The sequence below is a fragment of the Bos indicus x Bos taurus genome, chromosome 16 (assembly GCF_003369695.1).
Source record: "Bos indicus x Bos taurus breed Angus x Brahman F1 hybrid chromosome 16, Bos_hybrid_MaternalHap_v2.0, whole genome shotgun sequence".
Taxonomy (NCBI): domain Eukaryota; kingdom Metazoa; phylum Chordata; class Mammalia; order Artiodactyla; family Bovidae; genus Bos; species Bos indicus x Bos taurus.
Window position 1 is genome coordinate 43,435,584 of NC_040091.1, and position 22,329 is coordinate 43,457,912.

The window sequence follows — 22,329 nt, forward strand, 5'->3', positions numbered from 1 at the left end:
GGTCCATACCTCCCGGGGACAGCCCTGGCAGGCAAGGCCTGCTCCAAGGGGTGTTCATTGTAGAGCTGTCCATAGGGTCTCAAGGTTGGTTTTAGACCCTGCCTATCACTGAAAGGACTGATGCTGAAGCTGAAGCCCCAATACTCTGGCCCCCTGATGTGAAGAGCCAACTTGTTGAAAAAGACTCTGATGCTGGGAAAGACTAAAGGCAAAAGGAGAAAGAGGTGACAGAGGATGAGATGATTAGATAGAATCATGGACTCAATGGACATGAATTTGAGCAAACTCCGGGATACAGGGGAGGATGTAAATGCCTGGCGTGCTGTAGTCCATGGCGTCTTGCAGAGTCGGACACAACTTAGAGACTGAATAGCATCCCAGGGGAACATTCCACAAGCTTCTGGTGCCTTTGAGACACCTTGAAGTCAGGGCCATGCTGCCACCCCAGCCAGGTTGGATGCTCTGGGAATCAGGCTCCCAGCCTGGCTCCACTTAAGGCAGAGCAGGCCTGGGTTGCGCGGGAGGGAGCAGCAAGGCCGCTGAACAAAGGCCCATCGTGGGCCGGTGCCAGGGCCCCGACCCCGCTGGGGCAAGATGAACTCCGGCGGGAGGCAGGCTGCTAACCAGTAAGCAACTTGTAAAAACCCAACTCAGACACAACATCTGGCAGCTGCTTCAAATAGTTCTGTGTCTGAAGTTGGAGCTGCTCGCGGCTCTCCCGTAAATCAAGCCATGTGCAAAGAGGAGCCCTGGGCTGACCTGAGGCTCCCTGCCTGGCCGGGTCCCAGCCGCGCCCCCGGCTCTTGTGCTCTTTAAATAGCCCAGGGTTCGCATTCCATTTCCTTGTGTGGCTGCAGAGGCTGCAGGGTGGGAGTGCCTCCCTCTGTCCAGAGAAAGATGGGGAGGTGGGCAGTGAGAGTCCACAGGGCATGGCCCACTGGGGCTTCCTGGCCTGGCCTCAGTTTCTGATGACACCTGAACAAAGCCCATAACTTTCCAGACCACACCACCGGCTCACCGGAGCTGATCAGAGGGAAACCCAGAGAGAGGGGGCCGCGTCCTCTGTCCATGGTCGAATTACGAGTTCTCTCCACATTCTGGCCTGAGCCTGGCCTCGGGGCTTCCATGCTCAGCCTAGGTGCCCACTATCTATCAGTTCCACAGCCAACCTGCTCTTATGGGATAGGGCATCAGGGCTGGGGCAGGAGGGCCGTGGGGCTGTAGCTGATAACTCTGGGAATTCTCACCTTGCGGCAGCACCCACCACACCTAGCCCAGTCTGGCACTGGGCTATGTTTCCCACTTTTATTGTTTGTTTCATAAATCCTTATGGGCATCCTGTGTATATTCTTATGGGCATAAGTGGGTATCTTATGAACTCCATTCTAGGGATGTGTGTAGAGAGTTGAATAATGGCCCTTAGAAAGACAGGTCTTTGTTCCAACCCTGGAAACTGTCAGTGTGACCTTACTTGGAAAAAGGGTCTTAGGTGCCATTGCATTAAGGATCCTGGATAATTCAGTGACAATTGTCCTTATAATACAGACATGGAGACACACGGGGAGAAGGCCACTTGATGACGGGGGCAGAGTTGCAGGGATGTGGTCATCAGCCAGGAAAGGCTCAAGCCACCAGAAGCTGGAAGAGGCAGAAAGGATTTCCCTCCACGAGAGCCTCTAGAGGGAGCAGGGCTCTGTCCCCACCTGAAGTTTGGACTTCTGACTTCCAGAACAGTAAGACAATAAACGTGTGCTGTTTGAAACCACCCAGGGTCTGGTAGCTCACTGTGGCAGAAACCAGAAATGAAAACTGTGGAGACTGGGGGTCAGACAGACTGAGCCGGACCATGCTGCTCTTAACTGCTGGGTACTCTGCCGCCCTGACAATGAGACTGATTTTTAGAAAAGTGACCTCATTTCCATCCAGAAGGAAAGAAGCTCGCAGGCCCAGCGAACTGCCTTGCACAATGCCCTCCCGGGAAAGTCTCCTTAGTCTTAGTGCCTTAGTGTCTGTGCCACTGGAGCCCAGACAAGGGTCTCTCACACCCCTGGCAGTGTGCAAATAATCACATTGGTGGCTTTTATTGATCACTTACTGTGCGCTGGGCAGTGCTTTAAGTTTTTACAAACCTACTTAAAAAAATCATTTATTTATTTATTTTGGCAGTGATGGGTCCTCGTTGCTGCGTGAGTTTTTCTCTAGTTGCAGTGAGCAGGGCTACTCTCTAGCTGTGGTGCACAAGCTTCTCATAGCAGTGGGTTCTTTTACTGCAGAACAGGTTCTAGGCATATGGGCTTCAGCAGTTGTGGCCCGGGCTCTAGAGCACAGGTTCAATAGCTGTGGGGCATGGGCTTGAACATTCACTGGAAAGACTGACGCTGAAGCTGAATCTCCAATACTTTGGATGCAAAGAGCTGACTCATTAGAAAAGATCCTGATACTGGGAAAGATTAAAGGCAGGAGGAGAAAGGGATGACAGAGGACGAAATGGTTGGATGGCATCACCAACTCGATGGACATGAGTTTGAGCAAGCTCTGGGAGATGGCGAAATACAGGGAAGCCTGGCATGCTGCAGTCCACAGGGTCAAAAAGAGTCGGACACGACTGAGTAATTGAACAACAACAACAGGCTTAGTTGCTCTGAGGCATGTGGGTCTTCCCAGACCAGGCATTGAACCTGTGTCCCCTACATTGATAGGTGGATTCCTAACCACTGGACTTCCAGAGAAGTCCTCAGCTTAATTTTTAAAAAGAGCCAGTTGGAAAGTGGTGAGGCAGGAATGCCTGGTACCGGCTACCCTCATGTACCCTGCCCTAAGCGCACAGTGTCTCAGTGGACCTCCTCAGCAGGAAAGTATGGCTATTACTTCATAGATGGAGATAGCAAGGCTCCTGGGGCTCTTGTTGCCCTACAGGCGGTGAGGAGGAGAGCTGGGCATCAGTCCTGGGCTCTGGAGTCTGGGCCCTTCCCCTGTCAACACATGGACCAGCGGGAAGGTGAGGTTCTCTACTTGGAGCCTGAAGTTGGCTCTACCTGAAGCTATCAGCAGCCTAATGGCTGCTGTGCTTAACAGAAATCATCGGGAAGATACTTCATAAATGGGCTTGGGTTGAAAATCTTTCAACAGGTGGGGCCTCGGGGTGCAGGTGTGAGGGAGAGTGGAATGCCTGCTCCTTATGCCATGAGGAGATGGGGGCATGTGGTCCTGGGTGGGCACCAAGGTCGTGGGAAGTAGCCGAGAGCATCTGTGGAGTGACCGGCCCTGATGGGGGGTGCTTGGGTCATGGCGCCTGTCAGCTCCTGGTTCAGCTTTCACAGGGCTGGTTTCACAGGCGAAGCCTAAGTTCAGGCCTGAGGTTTCCCCTTGGACCCATCCTGTTCACTCCTCCAAGACAAGCACCTCTGTGCCCGGGCAGGATGCTGGCTTTGCAGCCCCAGCTCTCTGGGGCTGTTGCTTGCACTTCAGAGTAGGTGGAGCTGATTCCCATGGAACCTTCCACTCTAGTGCTCACCAAGCTCCTCTAGATCACAGCTCCTTGCAGGTCTCTGAAGGAAAAGAGGGCCAGAGCAGGGTCCGCATGGGTCTCAGAGGACAATGTCTCCCAATCAGCTACAGGTGTTCCAAGAGGCAGATTCCCAGATCCCACCTGTGGCATCAAAATTTCTGAGGTTTTGCTTTTGCCTCGAGGTCACCAGATGATTCAGAAACAGGAGGTATTTGAACTTCAAGTTAAGGGTCCTAGACTAGGTCCTGTTATTCCTATGCTTCTATAAGACACATTCTTAGGGATGGTTGTGAGGTCTACTTCAGAAGAGTCAGGGAAGGGATTCATGGGGCCTTTGCCTTTTGTACCTTCAAAGTGGTCACAGAGGAGGCTTCTGCTGAGCTGGGTGAAAAGACAGACCCCAGAGCAAGGTCAGTGCCACCTTCTATGCTGCCAGCTGCTCTTGGCCTCGGCTTTCCTAGTGGGAACATCCCTTCGGCCCAGGAATAGCATTATCAGACCAGCAGCTGTTCTCCAGACTAGGAAGAAAGGTTCCAGGGAGGTGTCAGCTTTCTCTTTTCTTGAAAGAAAGAAAAAGTAAGAGCAGAACCCCATGGACGGCAGAGAGGGCTGAAGCTGGGACAGGAATCCACCGATTCCACCAGGAGTACACTCGAGCAGTCCTGCCCGTCGGCAGCTGAACCCCGAGAAGCCCTCGGAGAGCCCTGAGCGGCTTCCTCCGGTCTTGCTCAGCCAGGACATCATTTGTTGATTCTAGAGTCCAATCCCTAGCTCATGATTTCCTCCTTGGTTGCCATGGCCCCGCACAGAAAACACAGCAAACTCCTGGCCCCAGGCAGCTCATTTATTTCAAATATTCCTTGCAGCTGGCCTCCAACCATGTTTGGGTGTCTGGACTGGAGCATGAACTAATTGCTCTGTCTTCGGCCCCCTCCCCAGCTCCCCCAGCATACTTTATGGTTCAGTAAATCCACATTCCTCATCTCGCCGCCGAGGAGGAGCAGGATGGAGGGCGGGTGGGGAGTCATGTGCAGAAGATGGACGGTGGAGGGAGGAGGGGGCTCTTCCCATCTATGGCCAAGCCCGAGAGCCTGCTACCTGCCTGAAGGCAGGGTATTAATTACAACCACATGGGCCAGTCTGCACCATGGTTTTATTAAGACCGCTCCCTTCAACACGAAACCCTGCTCCCCAGAAGTCTCTCGGTAACACAAAGGCCCTTATTTTCCCTCTGTGTCTGCCACCCACCCCCATCCCCTCTCCACTCCCTGACCCTTCTCCTCCTGCTGCCATCTCCTTCTAAGCAAGTTGGAGTGGCAACCCAGACATGAACTCCAACCTAAAAATAAGTTCAGCCCAACCCTTTCCTCCAACTGCATCTGGGGAAGGCATCTAGGGGTCCCTTCTCCCAACGCCCACCTTGATCTTTGAACTTTACCTGGGAAGAAAGCATATCTCTCAGGAAGTTGGATGAGAAATGTTTGGTCCATTCTCAGAGACCAGTTCCAATCTGGGAACTGTCATTCTCCAGAGGTGCAAGAGCTATGAAAGCATGTGTTTACACACTTGCTGATATGTCTGGCTCTGTTCTAGAGCCTTATGTCACAGGACTTCCCTGGTGGTACAGTGGTTAGGAATCCGCCTGCGGATGCAAGGGACACAGGTTCAATTCCTGGTCCAGGAAGATTCCACACGCTGTAGGGCAGCAAAGCCCTTGCTCCACAACCACTGAGCCCACGTGAAGCAACTGCTGAAGCCCCTGTGCCTAGAGCCCGTGCTCTGCAACGAGAGAAGCCACTGCCATGAGAAGCCCATGCATCACAACTAGAGTAGCCCCCGATCACTGCTGCTAGAGAAAGCCCATGCACAGCAACACAGACCTAGTGCAAACAAAAATAAATACTTTTTTAAAATATGTTTTTTAAAAAAATTAAAGACTTCTGTCACTCTTGCTACCCTCCTCAGAGACGGGGACCATGGTGACGCAACTTTGCAGAGGCTCACCAGGATCACACAGCTCATGAGGGTCAGAGAAACACTGGAACCCAGGTCTGATTCAGGAGGCCATGTGCTCCTTGCTGGTCCAACCCAGCCACACACTGAAAGGATTTCCCTTTACCCTGCAACTTTCCCAGGAATAGAGTTGACCTAGTCACCACCAGTGGTCTCCAAACTCTCACAGAAGGTCACCTGGGGAGGTGGAGGGAGTCACGCATCCCTGGACCTGGTCCCAGAAATGTCCATTCTGTCCATCTCAGGCAGGGTCCAGAGATGAGCATCTTAACTAACGCCCCTCAGCTGGGTCTGATGCAAGTGGTCTCAGGAAAGCTGGCCAGGAGGTTCTCAGAGAAAGCAACAGGGGCCCTTGGTCCCAGGGGTCTTGGGCCTCAGACCAGGGCAGTTTGCCCAGTACCAGCAGATCCCAACATGCCTTTAGAATGAAAAGTGCCCACAGGGAGCTGAGGGCTTCCCAGGGGGCTCAGTGGTAAAGAATCCGCCTGCCAATGCAGGAGACGCAGGAGACACGAGTTTGATCCCTGGGTTGGGAAGATCCCCTGGAGGAGAAATGGCAACCCACTCCAGTATTCTTGCCTGGGAATCCCCATGGACAGAGGAGCCTGGCAGGCTACAGTCCATGGGGTCGCCAAGAGTTGGACACGACTGAGTGACTGAGCACACACGTACACACACAGGGAGCAGAATGCACTCTTGTTAATTCTTTGGAAACTAGTCATGATGTGTGGTTGTATCTAGTAAACTTCTTGACTCTTCACTTTATCAGTCACCAGTCGTCTAAGCCAGAACTTCCTATCTTCTCCGCTGGGGTGTGGAGTGGGGAGCAGCTAGCAGAATGGGCTCATTCAGCCTTCCTGTGTGCTTGGCATTGGGGATGTAAAGATGGGTGAAGGACCAGCTCCCTTAGCTGAGTTCCCAGTGCTTGGACTCTGAAAAGCCAACAGTCAACTCAACAATGAGCCAAGGGTCCTTGCTGATGTGCAGAATCCTTTCTACTAGCTCAGCGAGTCCCTAATTCTGAGCTACAGGCTCAAGAACTTCTGAAAAGGATGGGGATGTTCTAGGATCATCCCTCTGGGATTCTCTTCCTCCATCTGGGACCCCTGTTGACACTCCACCCTCCTCCAAGGGCTCTGGGGGGTCACCCCATTATCTGTTGTTGGAAACCATGGACCCGGGAGGGGTTCGTCATGCCCTTTCCCTTCCCCTAAAGATCAAAGTTTGGGAAGATCCCCTGGAGGAGGGCATGAAAACCCACTCCAGTATTCTCATCTGGAGAATCCCATGGACAGGGGAGCCTGGCAGGCTACAGTCCATGGGGTCGCAAAGGGTCGGACACGACTGAAGCGACTAGGCACAGCACAGCACAGAGCTCAAAGAGGGACTCCAAAGCGCCTTTGTATTTTAATAAACTTTCCTTTATTAGGTTACTGATTATTATCAACCATCATAAAATAGAACAGGAGTTTCAAAACTGTACAGGCCACAAGGCTCTGGGCTGAGAGGAAAGACAGATGGGACTGAGGTTCGGGGAGCTGGGGTGTCAGGGGTGCAGAGAGACAACAAGGAGCCCGGGGGTTTGTCCAGCGTCTGTGGGAGACGACTGGGTCAAGGCGATAAGGCTGAGATCTGTCTAATGAGACCCTCTCATGTGTAACATTCATCAGAACATGGCCCACCCTGAAACAGGAGCGAGGACAGTCTTTAAACGTCTCAGGTTCGGTTCCTCCCACCCACTGGGGGAAAAACAAACCTCCGAATAGCAAGGGGACATTTACATTCCTCACCCAGTCTTGGCACCAATTTTGTGCTTTAAAAAATATACTCCACTGGAAGACTTTTTTTTTTAAAAGGTACCCTACAGCAGCTGTTTAAAACATATTTTTTACGGACAAATATATATGCATATATATTAAACATTTTAAACAAATAAAGTCATCTATTGTACCTGTACAGAAATGAACAGAAGGCAGATTCTAAGAGGGTGGACTTCAAGACATAAGAAAAGGTGACTTGGTGGCAGGTGCTGGGGTCTGCTACGTGGGGGAGTTGTGCAAGGGAGGGTGCTTCCCCCCCACTGCAGGCTGCCCGCCCCACCCCACCCTGCCCTACCCCACGGCTCTGGGGCACTGTGATGAACCGAGGCTATTCCACTTCAGCCCAGAGCCCGGACAGGGGCACCAAGCGGAGACAGGCACTGGCTTCGAGGACACACAACTCTGCTCTGGTCTCCCCCCCGCCTGCCCTGCCCCTGGCCTCTCAGACCCACTCATCCCCCGTCTTGTTTCGGCAGGTTCTCGACAGGGGAAGCCAGAGCTTCCGTGTATTCGTGTGGCAAATCTCAGGTAGGAAAGCGAAAATGAAACCAAACCCACACCAAAAAACCCCACAGAAGACTAAAAAAATAAAACCACGTGCAAAAATGGATGAGCCTGAGTGACAAGTGGCTATCTGGGGGGACGTGGGGAGCTGCCACCGCCCTTGCAGACAGGTCCCTAAGACACTCATTATTGCACGTGAGGTGCCCTTTCAGGGGCCCGCTCGGGCACTCAGGAGCAGAGCCCCCTGGAAACTGTAGATCGAGGGGCCCACACAGAGGTCCCCCTGTGCCCACATGGGGACACATCACAAACATGACCCAGCGAAAGGGCCAGTGAGGCACACACATCCCAGGAAGGGGCAGGTGGAAGCAAAGCAACAGAACACTCCAGAGAGAAGTGACCCGAACAAAGTGTCCTTTCTAAATGGAATAAATAAATGGCTTTTGTTACTGTTAAAAGAATAAATACAGGGTTTGGAGGCTCCGGCAGCCAGGACTGATGCTGGGTGCTCATGTGCCTAGGGCAGGTCCCATTTTGGTTTCTGCCTCGGTGGCCATGGTGAGCTTCTGACATCCTGAGCTTCGTCCGCTGCGGCTGCCCTGCTGGGCGGGTGCTGGCCCTCATCTAAGCACCTCTTCGCACCCCTGGGATCTGTTCTCGGCACCGGGGGGTCCCGGCAGGTGTGGGGAGCACCCAGGCCACCCCAAGAGTAGGTAAGAGCTCAGGGCAGCAGTTTATCCTCTGTGTTTTTTCCAAGGAGGGGCTGTGATATGGCATGCGGGGGACTTCTGCCAAGGTCCAGAAGGGGAGCAGAAGGGCCCGTATCCAAAGCCGTCTGTGTCCGGCTGGGCAGCCAGGGAGGATGAAAAGGAAGTCGGGACTTCCTCCCACGCCTCGGACGCCGGTCCAAGGCTCGTGGCGCTGTGGTGGCTCAGTGAGTTGGCACCGGGGGGGTGGTTGTGCTGGCGGTCCCAGGCGGAGCATCACTGGTAGAGGAGGTAGGCCTTGAGGGAGGCGGGCAGTGGCAGCGCGTGGATCTCACCCAGGCGCCCCTTCCCCAGGGCCAGGCGCACCGAGCGACGGCAGAGATCCATGAGTGGTAAGGGCTCCGCTGCGGATAGGAGGAGAGAGAGGACGCCTGTTAGAATGGCTCTGGGTGGTTTGAGAGCAAACACCAACAACAGCAGCAACAGCATCACTTACTGATACCCGACGTTTTTTTAAAAAAATGTTTATTGATCTATTGATTTGGCTGCACAGGGTCTTGGTTGATCAGACTCAGGCCCTGTGCATTGGGGACTCGGACTCTTTGCCACTGGACCACCATGGAAGTCTGGATACTAGTTTTCATACCCAGATGACTACAAATGAACTCCTTTTACTTTTTTTTTCTGGCCATGCAGTGTGGCCTATGGGATCTTAGTTCTCCAACCGGGGATGGAACCTGGACCCTCGGTAGTGAAAGCGCGGGGTCCTAACCTCTGGACCACCAAAGGCTCCCCTCATTTTACCTTTTTTTAAAAAAAATTATTTATTTTTAATTGATTGATTATTGCTTTACAATATTGGTTTGATTTCTGTCTCATTTTACATTTTAAATGAGTTATTAATTGCTAACACAGAAAACTCACTGGGCCAGGCCCCCTTGTAAGCCCTCATTTAATCCCCATGATGGTCTGTTATGAATGATCTAATAATCACATACCATGATCATCATCCCCATTTTATTGATGAGGAAACTGAGGGATAGAGTCCAAATAACTAGCCCAGGGCCACACCACTGGCAGGACAAGGAGCAAGGGTTAGGATCAGGGTTAGCTCTAAGCCACTGAACTAGAGGCCCTCTTCATGGACTCTCCCCTGCATATATCCAGTCTCAGACCCCACTTGGTCTTTCAGGAGGAGAATCATTCTATGTTAACCTGACTGCTCACAGGGACGGTTCTCCTCTCCATTTTACAGCTGAGGGCACTCAGGTGCAGAGGGGGCTGAAGAAGCGCCAGGATTACAGGCTGGGGTCCAAACCCCTGCAGTCGGGGCCCAGTTCATGGTAGAGCTGCATCAGGAACCTGGATCCCAAGGGCCTTCTGGTAGCAGCCTGCAAGGGCACCTCTGCCCTCGTGTCCCTGGGAGGGCCTAAGACCTAGCTTCCTGCAAGACAGGCTCCACACAGCCTGCGTCTCAGATAAACCCTCTGCTCCAGAAGGAACCAGAAAGTCATGCCCTCCAAGGCCCCAGAGGCTGCTGAGTTGTCGTGGGCTCTGCTCATCTCCTCTCCCCCCATGCCTGACTCCTTGCTCTCCTGACCCCCATGGCTGACTCCTTGCTCTCACCCATGAAGCCAGGTACAGGTGAGCACAGATGAATGGCTCGGGGTCCCTCCCCGCCATGGGGTCCTGGACACACAAAGAGCTGAAGTGAGTGGATCTGTGACCTTGTCCACAGTCTCCCCAAACCTCCTTGTGAACAAAATAAAAGGTCAAACCGAAAAACTGAGAAAACCCCCAGCATTTCCCTTGAGATCCCATTCCACCAATTAAAAAGCGACAAAAGTTCTTTAATATTCACCAGTGTGTCTCAGAATATTAAAAAGAATATTTAAAAATTCAGTCATTGGGAATTCCCTGGTGGTCCAGTTCAATTCCTGGGCCGGGAAGATCCGCTGGAGAAGGGATAGGCTACCCACTCCAGTATTTTTGGGCTTCCCTGGTGGCTCAGCTGGTAAAGAATCTGCCAGCAGTGTAGGAGATCTGGGTTTGATCCCCAGGTTGGGAAGATCCCCTGGAGAAGAGAAAGGCTACCCACTCCAGTATGCTGGCCTGGAGAATTCCATGGACTGTATAATCCATGGGGTCACAAAGAGCTGGACACAACTGTGACTTTCACATATGTCACATACTAGTGGTTAAGACTTGGTGCTTATGCTGCCGAGGGCTTGGGATCAATCCCTGGTCAGGGAACTGCTGCTGCTGCTGCTAAGTCGCTTCAGTCGTATCTGACTCTGTGCGACCCCATAGACGGCAGCCTACCAGGCTCTCCGTCCCTGGGATTCTCCAGGCAAGAACACTGGAGTGGGTTGCCATTTCCTTCTCCAATGCATGAAAGTGAAAAGTGAAAGTGAAGTCGCTCAGTCGTGTCCAACTCCTAGCGACCCCATGGACTACAGCCTACCAGGCTCCTCCATCCATGGGATTTTCCAGGCAAGAGTACTGGAGTGGGGTGCCATTGCCTTCTCTGGTCAGGGAACTAAGATCCGGCAAACCGCGCACTGTGTGGCCCAAAATATAAATAAATAAATAAAAATTCAGTGACTGAAGACCAAATCCTAAGGCTGGTGGTTTTTGGGGAAATAGGGAATGACTGAGTAGGGGTTCCCTTTGGTGATGATGAAAGTGTTCTAAGATGAACCACACCAGAGGCTACACAGCTGTTAGTAAGCTAGAGGTCACCACACGGTGCAATTTAATGGGTGAATTGCATGGCATGTGAATTATATCACAGTAAAGCTGTTATTTAAAAAAAGAATACATCTTAGGCTTGACAGGGCATTTATGAAATTCCAGGCTTTAAAAGAAGACAGACAATGGCTCTTTATCTCCCCTGGGCAGTCCCAGGAGACAGGATAGTCCTAATAGTGTCATTTGCTCAGTCATGTCTGACTCTTTGAGACCCCATGCAGCCACCCTGCCAGGCTCCTCCGTCCATGGAATTCTCCAGGCAAGAATACTGGAGTGGGTAGCCATGCCCTCCTCCAGGGGATCTTCCCAACTCAGGAAGTGAACCCAGGTCTCCCACATTGTAGGCAGATTCTTTACTGTCTGAGCCACCAGGGAAGCCCAGGAGACAGGATGGAAGTGGTAGATGTTTTTCATGGAAAGCTTTGAAACGGGGCCTTTCCTGGAGGAAGGATTAACTAAATGATGTTCCATATGTTCGGGTCAAGGATCCCACAGACTCCTGGTGGGTCGGGATGGAATCATCCCACCTGCTGGCCTGCAGAGACCTGGTCTCCTTCACTGGACCTGCCTCGGGGACCCCAACCCCAGCCCCTCACCTTCACCTGCATAGCAGCCTGACCTCGAGCAAATGGCTCCCTTCCCACAGGCCTCAGCTTCCCCAGATGGAAGACGAGGGGTCTGGACCAGACGCTCCCCAGAGTCCCATTGGCTGAGCCTGAAGTCCAGCAATGCCAGGATGAGGAGCGAGTGGTCCTCTGAGCCTCTGAGTGGGGAATTGGGCTCCTCTCCTCCACTCAGAGGGCTTCCCAGGAGGCGCAGTGGTAAAGAATCCACCTGCCAATGCAAGAGATGTTGGAGACACAGCTTCAATCCCAGGGTCAGGAAGGTCGCCTGGAGAAGGAAATGGCAACCCTCTCTAGTATTCTTGCCTGGAGAATCCCAAGAACAGAGGAGCCTGGTGGGCTACGGTTCATGGGGTTGCAAAGAATCAGACATGACTAATCAACTGAGCACGCATGCCTCCACTCAGAAACTCTCCTCCATCCTCCTCCAGCACTGCCTCATTCAAGGATGTGGCTCAGCCCCAGAGGGGCTTCCCCTCATGTCTGAAGACACTTGGGAAAGCTTCAAAAGCCACTGACTATGATGGAGAGCCTGCTGGGCCGTGGGAAGGGCTGAGAGGGAGTTCCCATCCTCACCTCTTGGCTAAATGGGTATCAAATCAGCTCATCAACACCCTCAGGAAGAAATGTTTCTAAACAGCAGGTCATCCTCACCCCACCCATTGCCAATTTTGCAGGAGGCAAGACTATAATGCCCGGGGTCCTGGTCTGATTGCAGAGACCGAGTGCAAGGCTCCAGAGATGGATGTGGACATCATGCCAGGAAAAACATCTGTCCCACAGATTCTGGTTGGTCACTACCAGGACCCAGAAGGCCTTCCTGCCCTCAGTCCTTTTACCCAGGGTGGGGAGTGTGGGGCTGTAGGGTCTGTATCCGGCTCCATCCGCATGGAGTATGGCTCAGGAATCAGGAAGTGAAGCTGGCGCTATTTACGGGGGCAGAAGGACAAGGAACTGGACAAGGCCACGTGCCCACATCCACATCTCCACGACGAGCAACCACCTGGTGGACGATTTGAACATGCACAGCCAGGGTCACCTCCTAGTTCTCCAAGAGATGCTCACCCGCAACCCCAGAGCCTGGTTCTGTGTCCAGTCCACGGGCGGTGAATGGACTTTGGGTCTGTGAGGTCATGGATGTAAGTCTCAAGTCAGGAAGTGCCCAGTTCAGAGACGTTTCCACCCACCACCTTCACAGCTCCCAGGTCCTGGGAACCAGAAAAAGGAGAATTTGAAAATGCTGAACTGCAAGGAAGTGCTTCCTTAATGGGAGGTGCCATTAAAAGCTGGGGGGAGAGGTGCAGGAGGACTCTCCTTTGAATGACAGCTGGTCTGCTGCTTGAAAATAGGCCTTTCCTGGGACTTCTCTGTGGTCCACTGGCTAAGACTCCATGCTCCCAGTGCAGGGGGCCCAGGTTCAATTCCTAGTCAGGGAGCTAGATCTCACAGGCCACAACTAAGACCCGGTGCAGCCAAACAAATAAATATTAAAAAAAAAAAAAGCCCGGGCTAAGTGGTAAAGAATCCACCTGCCAGTGCAGGAGACATGGGTTTGATCCCTAATTCAGGAAGATCCCACATCCCGCAGAGACACTAAGCCTGTGCAGCACAGCTATTGAGCCTGTGCTCTAGAGTCGCAACTACTGAAGCCCACAGTGCCCTAGAACCCGTGTTCTGCAACAAGAGAAACCATCACAATGAAAAGCCCAAGCACCGAACCTAGAGAGTAGCCCCTGCTCACTGCAACTGGAGAAAGCCCTCACAGCAATGAAGACACAGCACAGCTTAAAAAAAAAATAGGCCTTTCCTTCTGATTCTCCAGGGAGTGGGGTGGGCAGGCCTAGGAGCCAAACTGGGCCCTGTCTCCCCCTCCAATGGCCATTGCTGCCCCTTCTTCCCAGAAAAGAGCAAGATGACACAGCAGCCCCTCTGGTTGCAGCCTCAGCCCCGGAGACCTTGAGCCCCAAGGAAGAGTCAGAACAAGTGGTCTGTGATCAGAGGTGGTTGGACAGTGGTGGAGGTCACACAAGGACACACAGCCTTTGCTCTGGCCCTGTCCAGGCCAGCTCAGCCCAGGGTCCCGGCACTGGGGCAGGGATTCTTCCGGGGAGGGTCCACCTGGCGTTCGGGGGAAGGCAGACTGGGAGGACAAAATGCCCACTGCAGTACCCAGGGTGGGGTGAGGTGGGGGAAGGGGTGAACAGGACTCTGACAACTCTGGCTGACCCGCTCTGCAAACAGCTGCTCCCTGCTGAGGTCAGCACCGGGCAGCTGGGTGAAGTGGGACTGGGTGGAGAAGGAGGGAGTGGACTTTCCAGACGACCCAGGGAGCAGTAAGAAGATTGCTCGAAGACTGCAGAGCCCAGTCCAGGCCTGACACCAAGAATATGTATCTGGTCAGACTTGGCCAGGGCTTCTGCCTGTCATGCCCTGTTCCCTGGGTGGACTCTGACATCCCTTCTTCCTCAGCTGCCTTGGGGAGTAAAGCAAACCCTCCTGGGCAGAGGACTTGGGTGCCCTTTGATCTCACCTGACAGATACTCTGGGCTCTGTCTCTAACTGCCTCTTCTTCCCCCGAAGGCAGCAGCCCAGGGAGGGGAAGGAACTGTGGGTGGGACAGCACCCCTCCCACCAAATTCAAGTCCATCTGAAAACCTCAGAATATGACCCTGCTGGAAACAGGGTCTTTGGAGATGTAACTGGTTAACATGAGGTCACATTGGAATAAGGCTTCCCTGGTGGCTCAGCGGTAAAGAATCCGCCTGCAATGCAGGAGCCACAGGAGACTCGGGTTCTATCCCTAGGTCGGAAAGATACCCTGGAGGAGGGCATGGCAACCCACCGCAGTATTCTTGCCTGGAAAATCCCATGGACAGAGGAGCCTGGTGGGCTCCTACGGTCCATAAAGTCACAAATAGTCGGACATGACTGAGTGACTGAGCACTCACACATACTGGAGTCGAATGAGCCCTGTCCTTATAAGAGGTCACAACCAGAGCAGGCCACATGACCATGGAGGCAGAGACTGAGTGATGTGTCCACAAACCAAGGCGTGCTGGGACAGGACAGACTCTCAGAGCCCTGAGAAGGAACTGCCCTGCCCACACCTTAGTTTCAGATACCTGGCCTCCTGAACTGAGATGAAACACCATTTCTGTTACTTTAAGCCTCCCAGTTGGCAGTCATTTTTTCCTGTGGCCCCAGGAAATAACCACACCCCCTCCTCTCTACACCAGCCCCTTCCTCAGGCTTTTGAACCCACCCTATCCAGATGACCCTCCTCAGGGTCACCAGCCATCGCCTCACCGCCAAAGCTGATGGACAAGTCTTGAGTATACTTGACTTGGCTGAGTGTACTTGACTTGGCATGACTTTGTCCTTCTTGAAGTCCTTTTTTCATTTGGTGTCCAGAACACTACTCCTCCCCCCAGCCTCTGCTACTCCACTTTTCCTTCCTCATCATCCACCCTAAACAATGACTCGCCCCAGGGCTGGGCCTCAGCCTTCTCCTCCTTCCTTTCCTTGGTGACCTCATCCAGGGTTAGAGCTTTCAGCTCCATCTCCACTGACCACTGTTCTGTCTCCAGACCTGCAGAGTCACTGTGACATGCTGAGTGAGCATCACAAATGTCACTTCCCCACGTCCACGGTGCCCACCCTGGCCCTCGTCCCCACCCGCACCTTTCCTCTGGACAACCATCAGGGCTCCTCCCTGGCCTCCTGGTGGCCCCTCGTGCCCCTACCATCCATTTCTACACAGCAGCCAAAGTGACCCTTCTAGGACATAAGATCAAACACCCTGCAGAGGTTGGGGTTGCTGCCTTACCCTCACAGGTTTTCCCACCCGGATCCTCCTAAGCCAGCCAGCAGTGCAGAGTGGGGCCCATTCATGTCTGATTAGGAGAGTAGAAGGCTAGAAGCCAATGGGGCCCTGGCACTGCCTGGCGTTATTGTGGGGACAGAGGAGCATCCTCATCAGACACCAAGAGTGTGGAGGGGACTTAAGCCTCTGGGCACTTCCAGTCTCCCCCCTCCACCCCGGGGTCCAGCTCAGGGGTGGCCTTCTCATAACACATGCCCTCTGCCTCCATCCCTTTAAGTTTCCCAAACAAGAAAAATTGCAAAGACATCTGACCTCCCATCTAATGCAGAGCTGACAGGGCATTGACCGATCACACCCATCTGGGCCTCCAGGACTGCTTTGGCAGAACCACCGCCGAGCCTTGTCCTGACTCAGCAGGGGAACAGTTCTGTTCGTGCACGCCCTGATTCGCCATGGGGGAACAGGCCCCTCCCGGCCGCTCTAAGGTCTGCCTTCTGTCCCAGAGCTGGGCATGTAAGCAGTAAAACTGTGCACTCCCGGCATCAGCACTGATGGACCTGTTTCCAGAGGGGCCAGGGCTGACCCGTTCTTGGAAAGACCAAGTCTCAGAAGCCTGGACCCAACAGTTCACTCCTCTGTCTGCACAGAGCAGGCATTAAAGGACTTCCCTGTGGTCCAGTGGCTAAGACCCTGAGCTCCTAATGCTTGGAGGTCGGGTTCAATCCCTGGTCAGGGAACTAGATCCCACATGCTGCGACTAAGAGTTCGCATGCTGCAACTAGAGATTCCATATGCTGCAATGAAGATCGAAGACGCCACATGCCACAACTAAGACTCAGTGCAGCCAAATAAATAAATATTACAAAAACGGGGGGATGGCACTGAACTCCCTGGGGCTGTAGTCACTCTCTACTAGGAAGAGATAAGCAGGACTACAGGCCAGGTTCCCCTGAGACCCTGGGTCCCGGGCTCCCAATCCCTGCCCATCCCTGCACAGGGTAGATGTGGCTGTGAACCTTCTAGCCTGATTTGTGGAGAGAGGGACTCACAGAACTTGCCCTGCTGGTTCCCTAGACCGGGTCTGAGTGACTTCCTCAGGGAGGTTACCTGCTGGATACACACCTGCCAGCAGTACCAGGAGGACCTACAGTGCTGGGCTACACAGGTGAGGGGGACACCCCACCTGGCTGTGGGCTCACTGCCCTCACCCTGTCAGAGCCTGCCAGGAGCAGCAAGGGAAAGATGGGCAGCGGAGGGTTCCAAAGAGAAACATCTGTACCCCATGGAGTACAGGGGATATCTGCTGTCGAATGAATGAGAGGTCACTGGCTTTCACTATGTGGGCAGCCCTAGTACCCCCAGGACGCAAAGCCCAGCTCAATAATACGATGGTTACTGTGCTAGAAGGTGATCAACTGCAGATCAAACCTGGAGGCAGGTCAACCAGAAACAGACCACATCTGTCAAAGACCATCCATCCACTGACCCTTTCATTCATTCAACCATCCATCCACTGACCCTTTCATTCATTCAACCATCCATCCACTGACCCTTTCATTCATTCAACCATCCATCCACTGACCCTTTCATTCATTCAACCATCCATCCACTGACCCTTTCATTCATTCAACCATCCATCCACTGACCCTTTCATCCATTCAACCATCCATCCACTGATCCTTTCATCCATTCAACCATCCATCCACTGACCCTTTCATTCATTCAACCATCCACCCACCCACCCATCTACTCCGTTACTTATTCATCCATCCATCCGTCCATCTGTCCACCCCTCCATTCATCCATTCACTCCTTTAGTCACTCACTCACTCAACTATCTATCCATCCATCCATCCATCCATCCACCATCCAGCCATGAGGGGCTGCCATGTAATCTGCAGACTCTAGCTAGAAATCTCATCTAATCTGAGGCAAGGCAAGAGTCTGAGGATCTGAAAGTTGGGGTGTCTACTTAAAGACATTTAAATGCAACAACTGTAGACTTTTAGCTGGGCCCAGCCAGGACCAGCAGGGCATAGGGAGGCCAGGGACACCACCACCAAAAACAGAGCCAAGGACACTTACGGTCGAGTCCATTCAAGTAGCGCATGCGGATCTCACAGTGGCCCCAGACAGCACTCACTACAGGATACAGTTTTTTGCCCTTGAGTCCCCGAAAAGCTACTCCCATGTACTGTCCATCCACAATGAAGCTCAGGGTCCCGTCGTCCATATCCAGGGCCACTAGGAAGGAGTCGGGGACAATGAACGTCTCGTCCGGCTCCAGAAAGGCCGGGTACGTCTTGCTTGGCTGGTTTTTGCCGTCGTGGTAGAGCCGGTTGCGCCCCAAGTCCCAGCCCCAAGACTCGTGGTTATTCCCAACGAGTGTTGTGTACCCCACGGAGTGCAGGGGGGCGTCTGCCGTTGCCACCCCCACCACGGCGTGGGTGCCCCGCTGCCTCATGGCCCACGTGATCTGCCATACGTGCAGCCCACGCGTGTACCCGACTTTGCCCCTGATGGCGTCCGTGCTCTGGGCCACCGGATGCCGGTGGAAGATGAGCTTATCGTCCTCTTTCACGAAGACGTTGAGTGAGCGGTCATTATTGTTCCAGGAGTGGAGTAGCTGGACGTCATAGGACACGGGAGGCATGTCCAGCAGCAGGTCCAGGCGGGTGGGCTTGCAATAGTCCAGACCCTGGAGCTCCTGCTTCAAGGGCCGGTACGTGGGGTCCCTCATGTCCACCGTCTTGATCCCTCCAGTGACCTTCTGCCCCATGTCGGCCTCCCGTTTCACCTGGTCACCAACTCCCAAGACAAACTCATCAATGGCGGGGCCACTTCTCCAGTTTTCAATCAGGCCGGGATGGCACTCCTGAGGGAGGCTGCTAGGTGATGTGGAGCATCCGGTGCTGCCTAGTGGGTGGGAGGAGAAACAGGAGGTGAGCTGGGGGTGCAGAGAGAAGGGGAGAAATCCACTAGGTTCATACATCACACAGGCATGTCCCTCCCATCACATCTGATTCCGGGCAGACCGGAGCCTCTGCACCGAGTGACATTCCCTCTGCCCCTGCAGCTAGGTTAGCATAAAGGAGGGGGCCGTGCACCTGGAAGTCTGTGTGGAGAGGTGGCCTTGGGGGCAGGTGTTACGCCCAACTGTGTCAGGTGTCCAGCCTGAGGCTTGCGAATTCATCACTGTTTCTCAGGGCAGAAGGCCAAGTTGGCCTGATCACAAGGTCAGCTCAGGGCAGTGGGCGTCTCCTCTGGTCAAAGCAATGGGAGGCTTACTCCCAGCACCTGCTGTTTGGAGGGCAGGTGAATCCCTGCATGGCAGCAGAAACCGTTTGAGGTGCTGATTCCCAGTCCCTCCTCTCTCTTCCAGCACAGCCACCTCCGAGGATGTACCACCAGTTCACACTAGGGAAGGGAACCCCAGGGTGGGCATAAAACTCCTGGCTCAGTGGCTCCAGGGGGCACATCAACGCCCCCCCCCCCAGCTGGCCCAGAATCAGGTGGGCACAGGGCTCTCACTACCACCCCTGAGTGGTTCTGGACCCACGTTTAGACAGCCATCCTCTCCCACCCACATTCTTCAACTGGTGTCTAGTGTTTGGCTCCTCCAGTCCCCACAGCCCATCTGGGAAAGAAGTCCGACTCCAAGACGACTCATTTCCACCCAGGCTACACCATCCCTGTGTCCTTTAAGGGAGATCAGAGCCACAGGCCGGAGGGGAGAGTCCACTGTCTGTCCTCTCTGTTGGCAGCACTGGGAGGAGGGGCTGAAATGTGGGACAGATAGGACTCTGGTCACCCCCGCCACTCCAGTCCCCATTTCCTGAGCCTCACTCAAGAGAGAAGGTGCTTCCTGCCATCACAACCACTACCTCCCACTCCCCTGGCCCATGGGAGGGCCTCTTGGCTGCCTAGTTTGGGGGACAGGCTCCGAGGACTGGCTTCCTAGGTGACTCAGTGGTAAAGAATCCACCTGCCAGTGCAGGAGATGCAAGAGACATGGGTTCAATCCATGGGTAGGGAAGATCCCCTGGAGGAAGACATGGAAACCCACTCCAGTATTCTTGCCTGGAGAATCCCATGGACGGAGGAGCCTGGTGGGCTACAGTCAATGGGGTCACAAAGAGTCGGACATGACTGAGCATGAACGCTCTCACGCTCTCCCAGGACTGGCCAGACAAGGCAGCAGGCAGACTCCTGGCTACATAAACAGGAGTAAATGAGGACACAGAGGAGCTGGGCAAGAGGCCATGGGTGCCTGGCTGCTGGAGAAGCATCACAGGGTCACTTGTTCCCAGGAGCACGATGGTGCCTGGGACAAGGACAACACAAGGGAGCCCAGTGTGGGGCTGCAGTTAGCGTGTCATTTTCCCTCCAAGGTACAAGATGAAGCGTCTGCCAGGGGATGAGGGCAGGGACTGGCTGCCGAAGATCTGGCAACCTGGGACCACTGGCCTCCCCACTGGGCACCCAGGGACCCACAGGACCAGGAGGACAGGAGGGATCTGCAGTGAGATTGGCTTCCGATCTGGAACTGTTTTCTTCTCATCAGCTGGGACAAGATCTCCAGAGATGCCCCATCCTCAAGGCGGCCAGGGGTCCTGGGAGGCAGGCTCTTGGCAAATGCCCATGTGGGAGTGCTTGGACCCCCTTATCTCAGCGAGTAGGTCATTCCTCTCACCCTCCAGGCTATCACCCTCTTGTCAGCTGGCTCAAGCCTCATAGCAGGAAGAACCTCTCTCCCTGAATCTCATGGGGTCAAAGATCCCACCCCACACCACCCATGAGAGCAGATGGAGAGAGTGAGGGGGAGGCTAGGGATGGGGTAGGGGGAGAGGAGACCTGGGCAGGTGGGAAGGAAGGGTGGTGGTGGGAAAGTCCTTCCAACACATTAATTTAAAATATTTGGGGAGAAATGAGTGGGAAAGGAGAAGGACCACAGCAAGGAGGTTGAGGTCAAGTCAGAGATGGAAGGAGGGAAGGGCTGATAGGGTGGTGGGGGGAGAGGGGGAGAGAGGGACAGAGGGAGCTCGTGGGCTAGTACATCTGGGCCTGTGCACACACGTAACCCCTACTGTAGCTGGATCAAACCAGTCAGTCCTAAAGGAAATCAACCCTGAATATTCATTGGAAGGACTGATGTCAAAGCTGAAGCTCCAATACTCTGGCCATCTGATGCAAAGAGCTGAATGACTAGAAAAGACCTTGACGCTGGGAAAGACTAAAGGCAGGAGGAGAAGGGGATGACAGAGGATGAGATGGTTGGATGGTATCACTGACTCGATGGACATGAGTTTGAGCAAGCTCCGGGAGATGGTAAAGACCAGGGAAGCCTGGAGTGCTGCAGTCAATGGGGCCGCAAAGAGTCGGACATGACTAAGTGATTGAACCACAACACAGCTGGACCAGGATCAGCAAACTCTCTGTCAAGGGGGAGCTGGTAAATGCTTTAGGTTTTGTGGGCCCAAGAGTCTCTGTGCAACTCCTCAGCTCTGCCTTGTCGCCTGAGAGCAGCCACAGACATCACATAAATAAAGAAGCCTGGCTGAGTTCCAATAAAACTTTATTTACAAGAGCAGACCAGGAGGTAGTCGGCCAACCCCACACACGGATCAGGGCAGCAGGAAAGCACGAGATGTTTGCTGGGAGGAATCGTGTGGCAGCAAGGTCAGTCCAGCCCCAGAATGAGGGGTCAGAAAAGACAGTGTAACCTCTCAGCAGCTGGTCAGCTGTCTGTCCGAATCAGCCAACTGCCTGCTCTCCATCTCCTGTCTACTTTCAAATGTGGCCGCAGGGACCCACTAGCCCTCTTTTTTGGGGGCCGCAGGGACCCATTAGCCCTCTTTTTTGGGACTATGGCCTGCCAGGGTGCTCCCCCCAGGCTCCTTCCCATCCTAGCCTCCAGACTCTGCATCATTCCTCTGCCAGCCCTGCTCCTGTGGCTTCTCATCTTCAGCCCTCTGCCTGAGACTCATCCGACGCTTTTCTGAGCCTCAGTTTGCTCTTCTGTAAGATGGGTGTCAAAGAGGAAAGCCCGTCCCCAGGATCAGAGCAGAGCACGTGGTTGTGAGGGTTCCATCTCCTCTCATACCCTGGGGGGTATGGGGGTGGGAGTGGGGGGGTGGGAGGAGAAGGGAAGCAGGAGTAGTGGGCAGTCACAGTCACAGGACAGGGACACTGTGATTCACACTGGTACTGCAGATGGACTCGCTTTCCCCCGAGGAGGGACACAGAGGGATACAGCTCTCACAAACATGGGTGCATACACACACACACACACACACACACACACACGTCACACTAGAAGCCTGGCAAGGCCTCATGGAGTCTGCATTTACTTTCAGGAGAGGGAATGAGATAAAAACTTCTGAGATAGGGACTTCCCTGGTGGTCCAGTGACTAGGACCCCACACTCCCTATGCAGGGAGCTGGGGTTCGATCCCTGGTCCGGGAACTAAGATCCCACATGCCACAACTAAAGATCCCAAGTGCTGCAACAAAGACCTGACACAGCCAAGTAAATAAATCTTTAAAAAATTAAAAATAAACATTAAAAAAGCAGCTCTGG

General features: G+C 53.7%; 1 protein-coding gene and 1 long non-coding RNA gene across 4 annotated transcripts in view; one reads left to right on the top strand and one right to left on the bottom strand.

Annotated features, from left to right (window-relative positions):
• Window positions 1-1,946, top strand: part of LOC113906604 — a 52,254-nt gene extending 50,308 nt beyond the window's left edge. The window contains exon 3 of the long non-coding RNA XR_003514935.1: window positions 1,546-1,946. This is a non-coding gene — a long non-coding RNA (uncharacterized LOC113906604). The remainder of the gene's footprint in view (window positions 1-1,545) is intronic.
• A 4,974-nt stretch (window positions 1,947-6,920) lies between these two features.
• The window catches only part of LOC113906606 (SPRY domain-containing SOCS box protein 1), a 134,861-nt gene continuing 119,452 nt past the window's right edge, over window positions 6,921-22,329 (bottom strand). For all 3 annotated transcript variants that reach the window (XM_027564986.1, XM_027564987.1, XM_027564988.1), the window contains 2 exons: window positions 17,835-18,665; window positions 6,921-8,956 (listed from right to left, as the gene is read on the bottom strand). In XM_027564986.1, the coding sequence (XP_027420787.1) occupies window positions 8,829-8,956; window positions 17,835-18,665 (959 nt within the window). In that variant the 3' untranslated portion in view covers window positions 6,921-8,828. The remainder of the gene's footprint in view (window positions 8,957-17,834; window positions 18,666-22,329) is intronic.